This window comes from Dromaius novaehollandiae, chromosome 6 (genome assembly GCF_036370855.1).
Source record: "Dromaius novaehollandiae isolate bDroNov1 chromosome 6, bDroNov1.hap1, whole genome shotgun sequence".
In the NCBI taxonomy this organism is placed as follows: domain Eukaryota; kingdom Metazoa; phylum Chordata; class Aves; order Casuariiformes; family Dromaiidae; genus Dromaius; species Dromaius novaehollandiae.
In genome coordinates this window covers 16,704,335-16,716,580 of record NC_088103.1, presented here as the reverse complement: position 1 = coordinate 16,716,580, position 12,246 = coordinate 16,704,335, and the positions used below count along the sequence as shown (strand labels likewise).

Here is a 12,246-nt window from a genome sequence, read left to right as displayed (position 1 = left end):
TATTCTAATATAACCCCAATTCCTTTATTATTCCTTTTAACTCAATGGCTTTGAATAATCAACTTTTTCTAGTTCAAATGCTTTGTTTTCCTTTTTGCTACTAAATTTAAATAAGCCACTACTGAGGAGACAAACAGCAAGCAGAAAAATGAGCTGCCCTAGTATTCTTACGAATGGGATATTAATGCCAACACTCAAAGGAGAAACTGTCAAAAAAACAGCCATAACAGAGAGTTTAGTTCTTATGTATTTTTAATTTTTTTTTTTTTTTTTACATTCTTCGATGGAATTTTTACACAACTGTTATGCCACATTCTATTATACACAATGAAAATGGAAACCTGCCATTTACCACTTATATTTCTATTTCTTTCGTTGTCATTTTCTACCTCCACACATGCTGTGGGATAAGTGCATTTATCATATTTCATGCAGCACTGACCTACCTTATGCAAGCGGAGAATACAATAAATGGTGCCAGCAATATCTAGCAGCACACATTCTTGCTGCAGAAACAAGCGTTCATAAAAGCATTAAAATACTTCGGGTGACAGTTACTGCCTATCAGCTTAATGTTTTGAGCTATAGAAATGGACAGGAAACAATCTTTGCTGCTGTCAACTGAAGTAATAAGTTCATTAAGTTTCAAAAGACTAAATTAATTGCAATGTTTCAATGAGAGAAAAAGCCCAAGGCAACCAGCCTAATTTAAAAGGATGCTACAGATGTTCACAAACATCAGGCTAAGTTTGGTTCTTCAGCCCATGATAAGTACCTTGCCACATCAATTTTCTGCTATGACAAAAGGATTTTTTACCATCATGCTGTCTCCAGGCCAAATGAAGGGACGGCATGAGACAGGCACCCCTTTTTGGTATCCTGCTTGTACTACTAGTGGATGATCATAGTTGAAAGGTTTTAATAAAGCTTTTTATTTTGATAAGACAAGCAGCTTTCCAGCATCACCAGACTCTCTGAATCAGGCATAAGCCATTAAACCTTCTTATAGCACAGCCAAAATAGCAATAGCAACAGGAGGGCAAAACTTATTGCCAAGAACTTAAGAACGTCCCAAGAGCACACTCAGAACAGGGAACTGGGAATGGGGGTGAAATCTCATCCTTGTGTTTTCCAGCCACTAACTATGGTGTACGAAAGCAGCAGCTCACCTGATCTATCATAGCCCTCCAGGCACCACAGCAGAACAAGGCCCTTGTGCAGGGCATTACCTTTTCCTACCTGGATAAAAGCACGGCCATTCCTCTGCTTCCTACTACACCGCTTGTCCTGTTAAATGTGCAGTTCCTTCTGACAGCCAGCAGAAAGGAAGGAAAACATCTCTTCCTACTAAATAGTCCAGAGCGTTGCAGAAACCTACAGTCACAAGGTCAACCCAGACCCAAGTGCTCCTGGGGCAGAGGGAACCGGACTTCTGACAACACTAAATCTTAGATTGAGAGGGGAAAGGAAAGCTGTGCCTACCCACCTTCTAGAACTGCAGACAGAGTGCTGTCAAAGCACTCTCAGGCCACCTCACTACACTACATCTCCAACGAAGCCAAGCAACCACTATCTCCCTAGAAGTAAAGCAACCCCCTGCTGTTCCCAGTCACAGACCCTCAGCTCATGGACCTGCCATGCATCGCCTGTTTTACACAGAGCCAGTTCTTAGAAGCAGTTCACTTTTATCTCCATACTGAAAAGTACATGGCAATTGGTATTCTAATAGACAGGTAAAAACAAAGAAAAAAAATCAATTACTACTCATACAAAAACACAGCATGTGCCTTTGGTCAATCAGCAACTGCTGCCTGCCCACTTTCCTCTTAAAATAAAAAAGGGCATTTAAACCAGGAATTGCCACTTCAGAGTTAAATTAGTATCAGCAGGGAGATCTGAGGCAGAGATTAGCAGCGGACAAAGCAGAGAGCCCACCACCTGCTGAGCAAACACAGATTTTCCATCAAGATACAATCTTTGTCCAGGTGCTACCAGGTCAAAGAGAAGCAGCTTTCTGTAGTCTGGGGAAGAAGAGTCCATCCAAAGAGGTGTCCACAGGAGGACCCCACAGTTCTCTACACACCACAGTACATCAAATCAGGCAGCCCAGAGAATGGCAACAGCTGGCACTGTCACCTTCTTCCTTTTGAAGTCATTTGTCCAGCACTTTGCTGCTGCACTCTCCTGTTGATCACGCACTGCTGCAAGCTCTGGTCTTGTGCAGACTTCTTCCTTCCTCAGCTATCTATCCCCTACAGTTCTTGGTCCCCTTCTGTTTCTTTCTCCTGCACCCTCCTCCACCTTATACCTAAGTGGTGCACACTGCTTTTATTATCACCTATGGACTACTGACTTTGTAATGTAACTCTATTTCCGATCTCTTTTCTCACATCACCAGGCTACCTTGCCACCTTTTTTCAATCCCGACAGCCAGTACATTTCTCTACTAAAGTCATCTATCAGCTTGATGATAGCACCCTTTACTTTTTGGCTTCATTACTCCTCTCCGACACATCTAGAAATAACTGTCAACCATTTTTACCTAGAACAAAAAACACATCTTGTTTCTTTAGTGGCTCCGAAACTCACCCTCTTCTTTTTCAGTGATCTGCATAACTGCATCATGCTTACTTACAGTAATTAGACAGTGCCCGCAGACATTGGATCCACGGATAGGAGACACTCTTTGTCCCAAAGAGTACTGAATCTAAATAGACAAGTGACAAAAAACAGTGGAAGATAAGTAGGATTGTTTCCTCTCCCCTTCCCCCCTTTTTTTTCTTTTTTTTAAAAACAAACTGGGGAACAAGATGCAGAGTATTGAAGGCAGCTGGTGGATCCTTTAAACTAATAAAGCAAAAACACAAACTTTTCCAGTATTTTTCCCATTCGATCTCATTTCCTCTTTCAGATGCAGCAATTTATAACACTACTAGATGGAGATGAGCTGGTGTCCTGTAGTTAGAATGTCTTTCCCTCAAAGGCCTCCAGGTTGAAAGCTGTATCCAAGAATCTTCTGAGCGACACCAGATGAGTGTTCTTGTTGCCTGTGGCGGCAGCAGCAGCAGGCTCTCGGCCAACATACCTTTGTGACAAATTGGGCAGAGAGGTGAGAAGAGAGGCAATTTTGACACTAACAAGCAGGGGAACATGCTGCTAAATGCATTCAAGTCAGCTTGGTAGAGTCAGACATTTAATCATCAACCTTTTTGAAATAAAAATAAATCAAATTGAAGTTGTGCCATCAGTTACACCTTCTGGTCAGTCTCCACCTCCTTCTCCCTCCCTTCAGTGCTGAGCTGCCTCTTCTCCCCCATCCTTCCCAGGGCTGCCAGCTACAGCGTCTCATCCCTAGATAAGCTGCTCTGGTAATGGAGACTCATTCCTCCAACATCTGCATATGCTGACTCAAGAGCCAGTTATCTAAAATAAGAGCAGAGCTATCTGACTGGACCGAGCTTTTACAACCACCATTTTCTCCAGAAACCTAAAATTTGGACTGAAATTTTTAGAAAAAGACAGAATCTTAGACAAGAAGAGATAAAAATCCAGGTGGCCAAGCACTGTATTAAGTGGCAATAAATACAGAGCTAGTTGCTACTGATTTTCTTTCAGAACTACAAGGAGGAGCAAGATATGCATTGTGTATTCAAGAAAAAGCTGCACAGACTTTTCTCTCCTTCCCCTAAGGAACCAAACTCAGAGTTCTTGATTTGTGAAGAACCTGACTTCCCCATGAATAACATTCTCAAATCAAAAACCTGGCAAAAAAATTATCCCAGGAGATAAAGCAATTGTTTGAAGTCTTATACCATATAGGTCGAGTGTGGTTCACAATAGTGCGGAAACGAGGTTTGACATAATCATAATATCCACTGTTCTTGTGTTCCTCCTGACACCAAACTAGATCAGCCCCTGGATACTTCTCAAGCTCTTCTTTCAGCAGGTCAAAGGGGAATGGTGAGATCTGGAAAGAGGTAAAAATTGGCAAAGCTTTCTCTTACATGGCGTTAATCCCTAGTAGGAAAGGTTTTTACCTGTCAGGTGTTATACACAGCCATTGTAATTAACCATTTAGTATCAAAATAATATAATTGCTATTTGTTTTTTAAGTGCCTTATATTTCTTTAATCATTTTCACGGTGTCAGAAATGACCATCAAGTTACGAAACACACATTTTATATTAACACAAGTATGAATGGAAGTGGTCATAGTCCACATCTCTGCATTTCTACAGTTTTCTGGTTAAATAGCTGGCATAATTCAAGTCCATTTGCTTGGGTAGAATTACTGAATGACAACATAATTCCAAAGGCTACTATTCATAACATTTAAACCTAGCAAACTAGAGGTACAAATTTAAGACACCATCAAATTGTAACCTTCAGTTTTTTATATTGTTCTGGGCAAGTCATCAAGCTTTCTGAGTCTCACTGTCCAGTATATCATTCATGCGTTCCTACTCCACAAGACTATGAGGTTTAGACTGTCTCCTTTAAGATCAAAGTGTTATAAAAATGCTAAGTATTATCACCATTTCCTCACCTATTTAAAAGCATAACAACCCCTTGCTGAAAGTCTCCCCAAAGATCCTGGTTTTTTGAGGATCTGGGAGCTCACCTGTTCCAATCTAGTTATAGCCACTTGTTTCTCCAAGTCTTGATTCTTTCTCTCTTTCACAAGATCGTAGTACACTTTCCCCGTGCAGAAAATCACTCGCCTGACCTCATTTGGCGCATGAGTTGCCAGCCCATTCTCAGGAATCACACGTTGGAAAGTGGTACCTAGTCAGAGCAAAAATTAGAAGAGTGCTCTCAATTGAGCTGACTCTGTATCAAAGCAGCCCCAAGAAACAGTCATGTGCTGAGCAATCAGCTGGGTGCAATGGTCACAGGGCTTTGCTGCCTCTCTACTCCTACCTTTCAGACCAGCAATTCTGCTGAAGCAAACTTCAGCAGTTTAGTTTCAAGAAGTGAAAAGATTTTCAGTAAACTACTCTTCTACGCTTAATAGGAGAAACATATTGAGAGTGAATTCTTTTTTAGTTTTACATTGTGCTTTATACCTCTAATTTTTAATTGATATGATAGCTCACCCTTGCTGACAGCTTTATTCAGAGACCCATCAGAAGTAGTTTCTTCTTTCCAAGATGATCTTGACCATGTAACATTATATATTTTTAGAAAATTTTAGAATATTTTCTATATAGAATGTATAAAACCATATAAACCATAAAAAACACATAAAACCATAGTATATGTTCTTGATAAAGGTATTACAGAGCAGTTAGCAGCAAGAACCTTAATTAACTACATCTGGTAACCGCAGAAGTATTTACACAAGCACACGCATGACTACCATACACTTATGGGCTCCAAACCTCTGCTTGAGAGCTAAAATGGAATTAGCCAAAGGAAGAATTAGCATAGTACTAAGCCACATGTACGAGTGATGGATACAGTTTCAGTTGCATATCCTGACTGCTGGATATCTTTTCCCCTATGATATCATCTCCCAGGAGAGTAACTTGCTTGGGATACACAAAACTGGAATGTATGAAAGGCAGCAATCTTGCACTGGCAGGAGCAGGGGCTTGATGGTCTAAAAAATTCTTTCTGTTGCTCCTGTCTGTGATTGATTAGAACTATTCCCACACCAACCAACTGCAAGGTAGCAGACAGCGGCATGACCTCCCAGTCTGAATCAGCACACCCACTTACCAGCAGAATAAGCTCCTGTTTGAACCATTTTTCTTGGGGGAAGAAAAGCAGTAGCACAAATGTATGAAAGAGGGACTGATTTATGTCAGAATTATCCTGTCTCACTCAACAGCAGAATTTATCATTAAAGAAGACTGAATCTGTGCGTTATTGGGTCAGCTGGAGTCAGTCTCCCCCTCCTTCTCAGCTTTCAGTTAAGAACAGAGCAAACAGAGTTAGCTGAGAGTCAGCAATACTTCACTTGCTGTCATCTTCAGCAGAAACATGAAAGTAAATCAAAATTAGATGTTAATCAAGAGTTTTGGCCACTACTGTGAGTTAGCCTAAAGTAGAGGGGCACCCAAGACTTAACCAAAAGGACATCTCGTAATCCTTACAGAATTTCTAATCTGTAATCATTCTTTTAATGCAAAGAAATTAACTGTAATCATGTAATCACACACACACATTGTAATCATGTTTTCTAACCTAATCATTCTATAAGCTTTTAAACCAGAAATCAAAACCAGCAGTATTCTTTGCCTGAGAAGAAAACTGGACTCACCTACAGAAAGGAGATACTGCAACATTTAAGGATATTTAGAAATGTTAATATACTTTAAAGAAAAAGAAAAAATCTAAGCAGATTCTTTCCTGACAGCAGTCTGGTATCAGCTAGAACTTGAATCACCACACACATATATGCACTCTTGCTCTCTCTCCCCACTTAGTGGTGAACAACTGCTATATTCACTTACTACATTTCATTGCACTTCTCCTGTGCCACTCTATACATTCCAGCCAGTGCATAGCAAGGTCAATCCATCAGGTTTTTTGGTATTACACTGGCAGTTGCTACATTATCTCTTGGTGCTGAACAGCACACCAACAGCAGCCATGGGAGGCAGCGCAAAGCAGGTTCACTGATCTTGCTTTAGACTACTAGTGCGATGTGGCAGCTCCAGAAACAAACACAATAAGAAGAAACAGGCCCATCGTTCTTCAGAATGGGCATATTGCAGTTGCAATCTGTCCCTCCTGTCTATGGGGGGACAGTGCAAAAAACAATTAAATTTTTTAGTGGAGGGAAAAAGAGAGGAGGAACCTAACAGTCTACTGAGGGGAACACCCCTGCAGAGAGGGAAATGTGGTATGGTTGTTTATGTGGTAAGTCAGTTAAAATTAAGAATTCTCACTTGAACGCAGACTCACTCTTCAGCCAAAGTCCATGTCAGATCTCTTCACAACAGCTTCACAAAAAATTAAGCCAAAGGAGGACACACGCTCTCCAGGATAGATTCTCTTTTCACATTTCCAATCCGACATGTGACCTTGCATAGCTGATTTATCTGTCCATAATACTTTAAGTCAACTTACCAGATATCATTTCATCAAAACTGGATTTAGCTTCTGGATGCCTCAGCAGTGACTTGGGTGTCAAGACAATCAGCTGTAAGATACAAATTTTTCCAACACTCAGGAGCTGCTTCATCTATATTATTACATGCAATATTTACAACACTGTTCATACAAAAAACAGACACTAAATATGCCATAGATCAATTTAACATGAATAACTTAGACACAGTAAATTAATTTTGCATGTTTCGAAAGTCTAAGAAGTTTCAAAATTATTCAAAAGATTTAGATAATCAAAACTCTAAACGTTCTCAACTACAATTGCTTATAAGAGAAGAATATCTCTGTAGAGGAGAGGGGAAGGGTCTGGCACTGGAGTGGAGCCAGCATCGGAGTCCAGACCCAAAGAGCCTGATTCAAATGCAACAGTCCCTTCCTATGCAAATACGCACACATTTATGAAGTTCTAGCAATTAGGCATATAGGTTATATATATGCAACCTATTAGCTACCCAGTATCTTGACAAGCTCACCTGGTGGTCTGCACAGCTAGAAGGAAGGAAAGCTGAAAACCAAGCTGTAGAATTCTGTTAAGTGAGAACTCAGTTTCATTTCATCGAATCAGTCACCTTTAACCTATGCTCATTTAAGGTTTTTCACCAAGGATTCATTTTTTTATTCAGTAGTATGTCATATACACACAAAGATCTCCTTTTAATGAAAGGGAAGAGTTAACCTATAATATTCAAGTCTATCACAGTAACTTTACCGGTTTTCTGAACGGCAGCAAGATCTGTCTTCTGAGGACATGAAAGTAATTGGCTGGAGTTGAACAATTCACCACAATCCAGTTGCATTCATACAGCTGGGAAACTTCAAACTGTTCAGTGAACTCCTAAGAGAAACATTAAAGGCATTAGAAAAATATCTGGGGGAGGGGGATGGATGGACACAGAAAAAAAGGCTTGAAAGCCATCCTTCTATTTCTGACTCTAAGCAACCCCCTCCCTCAAAAATTTAATTAGCAGATTTCTGCTGGGATTATATTATTAGCTAGGGAAGCATCCCTACAAATAGTTCTCCTCTGTTTCTATCTCTTCCTAAAAGTGTATGCAAATAAAGGGAAAAAAAAAGCTCCAATTAATTTCAGCAGGCTTTGATAGGTGGAAGACACAAAATGGAACTCCTCTGAAAGAATCTTAAAATTACAATTCATTTTTTGTGTGTACAGTTAACTCTACCTCCCCCTTTTTTTGTAGGTGTCCTGTTCTCTTCTACTATCTTTTATATTTTATATATGTGTGTGCATATATATATATATATATATATAAATGTGTTTTATATTTATGTATTTTATAAATTTCTTATATAAATACCTAGGTGGACATAGGCATGCATAGATACAATAATCTCAGAGACTGGTACAGCATCTAAATGATGTCCTGGTCCACTATTTGAGCTGTTAGCTACTATGATAAAACTTACATGTGCTTGTTATGTGCAACTGACAGTGTTCAAGCGCAGTCAGTCAAACAGAGCTTTATGCTGCCAGTGCACAGAAAAACCACTTTTAGATGAGAAGGAATATGGCTTTGAAACCATCCTTACCCCACTGGTAACAGACCCAAAACTGAAATATACTTTTTTTTTTCTTTTTTAATTGATGGGCTTTTCAATTTATAGATAATAGTGTTTATTAGAGCTAAATTAACACAAATGCTGCAGTGGGAAAGGGCATGTCCTGTTGCCCCACATCCTCTGGAGCTTTGTACTTTTTCTGTAGATACGATTGATCAATCTTTGAAGTTCTTAGCTGAATCAAATTTAGAAATTAGACTAAGTTTATTAGGGAATTTGGGGATGATTCTCTCATACCTTTTGTGGAAGTAGAATTTTTATACATTGTCCTCACTTTCGTGCTCTCACCAGTACAACTTAGTTCCACTGCAAAAGCCAGGTGTAGTTTCACTTGGCTTCCTTTAGAGATACCAATCTGTAATATGCATAGCAATATAACCAGGCAGAATCACTGGCCCTGAGGAACAGCCATAAAGAGATCATGCTCCCAGAGACTAATTGCATATGACCTCCACTTTGAAATGAAGCAGCACAGCTGCATACTTTGATTATTTTTACTAGAACCAAGTTAATGTCGTACCAGCTCTTGAAGCTAAATCTAAACCCACTACACTTAGCTAAAAGGCTTAAAAAAAACACCATCACACACACACCAAACTTGAATTTTTTCTTTCATGGCAAATAATTAAATGCCACTTGTGGCAATAAACTGATTTCTCAGATGATAAAGCCAACAAAACCCACGTTAAAATAAATCTCCAACAAGCAAAGAGCAGGAGAAAGGACATGGCCCTTGACAAATCTACTTACTGGATAAGCATCAGAATCATCATTGCTCATCTGTAGAAACCTCTCAGGCCTCGCCGAGGAATGCTCTGGACCCTGGTAATCATACCATTTAAAACAACATTAAAAAGCCGGAACAGCAGTTAGACACCAGTCTAGGACACTGCATAAGTACTCCCTGTCACCACCCTTGCAGCACACTCAGTCCCCCAGCCAAAACCATAAAATGTTGCAGCATGGAGAGAAGAAGATCTGCTACAAGACTGACACCGTCTTCCTTCCACAGGCTGTTTTCACAGGAGAAGATTAGTTTTCACATGGAGCTCCAAAGCATTTATCAGTTGCAAATAATTTCTGGCCTGTCTCAGTATATCTGCACAGTGAAGACCAGTGAAAGGCCAGTAGGTTCATGTGGACACAAGAATGACCTTGCTAATACAGGGCAAAAAGGAGGAGGAGGGATGTCAGGAGGGCAAATACTACGTGCTTCTCGGTGTACTGCAGTGCCCCACACTTCTCAGCAGCAGACTACATGTGCACGCTGAACAGGAGCAACCACTATTCAGTTGTTGGTTCCCTGATTAGCAACACACGCAGACTTGGGATCCCTCTCCTACCATAGCTCACTGTTCAACACAGGACAAAATGCCCTAAATGAATACTTCTGCTAAAATGGATCAAAATGCCTGTAAACATTATCTGCCAAACTAGCCCATGATTAATTACTGGCTCCTCAAGAGGGATTTTACATTCTGTCAAAGTACTGAACACTCAAGTCCTCTTTCTCACTAGCAGCTCCCAAAGAAATTTCTTCTAGCACACACAGTTAGCCCCATTTTGTACTAACAAAACACATATGCTAGGCAGAGGCAACATCAGGAATAAGGAATGTAACAGAATCTGTTATCTTCCCCCCTCTCAAATCTCTCCACAGCTCTTAAGTTAAAGATGTCTACAAAGAAGTTTTGCTTCTCTCATTATAACTTTCTGCATTGAAACCTTATGTAAGATCTCCAAATTTCTCATTACTTTGACAGATAGTAGTCTAACTTGATGCAGCAAAAGGTACTCTCTGCTTTTGACTTTCTACTCTGTGGACTAAGGGGACTCAAAGGAAAAAAAACCAGTCAGTTTCTTCACTAACAAGAAAAGAAAAACACAAACAGCCAAAAATTTTTGCCTCGTGCAAATATTCTTTTGGAGCCTATTGCCACTTTTAAGGTGGCGAATACTCTGGTCATAAGTGGGTAGGGGCTTGGAAGAAAGAGGCAAAGCTGAGCGAAACTGCGGTGCACAGTAGGAGACTCATATTGCAATAGCGCTGTTGTATGCATCTATTTGCTGTAAATCAAACCCTACACCAAGCACAATATTTACACAGAGATAAAACAAATACAGCACTCCACAAGCATACTGAATGCAATAGGCTGGAAACGGAGGTGTCACTAGCAAACAGTTACAAGGTAGAGATGCAAGGCTTCCCTAACATACCCCAGCAACAACCTCAGTCCAAGGCCTCACTGTCCACATCCATCTTTGATTTCTCTGCTGACACTGCCAGTCTGACTGCCCGGGACTGCTATGTGGGATGGCATAGGGTTTATTTCTATCGCGACCACCTATCCAGTGAGACCTATACTGAATCATCCATTAGCTACTTTCAAATGAGTCACCAAGGAGCCATAAGGCAGCAGAGTCTTTCAATCACAGCCAACCTGCCTGTGAATGCATGACCCAGAGGTGAAAAGATCCATATCCCATTACAAATCCTTCCCCAAATCATTTTGTCCCCAATGCTGCAGCTAGAGAAAAATAACTCTCCTGTAATGGAAAGCTCCTCCGGGAAGATAATGGATTTCGATAGCCATGTGGGATTCTTAAATATTCAGAAAACACCTGACACCAGTAGCAAAACAAGCGTGTTTCAAAACATCTGGGCAAATCCTAGCTGCCAAATGGCTAAGAGAAAAGATTGATTAACAGTATTACAAACAGCAGAGATCTAGCTCCCTTCATTTGAGCACTTTTCTACAGAGGGCCATGCTTCCTCCTGAGAGCACATTCAGGCTATCACTCAGGATTCATTTTGAGTCCAGCCCTGCAGTCCTTACCTAAAAAAAAAAAATTAATTTATCAAAACTTTTGTGAACAGCATCAGACCCTTTATTCTTTACACAGAAAAACGTATAGAAAGCCATTCATAAGATACAAATGCATATCAGTATATCAGAACAGGATTATAACTGAATGGAAATAAATTAAATTGTTTGGAAGAATGGTAATGACTACCGGTTTGCAGTAAAAGGGTCTTTAGCATTTATAGAGATGGAGATTGCCACTATGGCATATATTATGCTTTTCTTAAGAGAAAACTAGCGACATACATGCATCACTTCATGACCGTCAGTGAATCCGAAATAGAGAAAACGAACTTAGCATGATACAATGTTCATTTAACCTTTGAAAATAATTTAAAAGATTTGCAGAATAATTCTATTGCCAATGTGAACTTCATGAACATTGCATACGCAGCCCCTCCATGCCCTTTCTCCCTAAGACATCGTCTAGTTCCTCCTATTAGCCACCAAAGAAAAGAGGGCAACAGCTAGTGGAAAGGTGTTTCTTCCTAGAAAATGAGGAATTTCTTATTATATCAAAGTTACCTAATGTCAATTATTTTTGAAGAACTTTTCTTTTAAAGTTTCATATCAATTCATTGTAACTAAATTCAGTGGAGAGTTTACACAGACATGCTTCATGCAAAATGAAACCAAACAAGTACTGCTAGACACTGACAATTTTTTTTTTTTATTGCACACCAAG

The 12,246-nt window shown here is 39.9% G+C and overlaps 1 protein-coding gene across 8 annotated transcripts in view; it reads right to left on the bottom strand.

Annotated features, from left to right (window-relative positions):
* Window positions 1-249: 249 nt before the first annotated feature.
* OGDHL (oxoglutarate dehydrogenase L) overlaps window positions 250-12,246 on the bottom strand; it is a 62,128-nt gene continuing 50,131 nt past the window's right edge. For all 8 annotated transcript variants that reach the window (XM_064513769.1, XM_026116799.2, XM_026116796.2 and 5 more), the window contains 6 exons: window positions 9,448-9,519; window positions 7,829-7,954; window positions 7,078-7,150; window positions 4,622-4,785; window positions 3,813-3,967; window positions 250-3,085 (listed from right to left, as the gene is read on the bottom strand). In XM_064513769.1, the coding sequence (XP_064369839.1) occupies window positions 2,962-3,085; window positions 3,813-3,967; window positions 4,622-4,785; window positions 7,078-7,150; window positions 7,829-7,954; window positions 9,448-9,519 (714 nt within the window). In that variant the 3' untranslated portion in view covers window positions 250-2,961. The remainder of the gene's footprint in view (window positions 3,086-3,812; window positions 3,968-4,621; window positions 4,786-7,077; window positions 7,151-7,828; window positions 7,955-9,447; window positions 9,520-12,246) is intronic.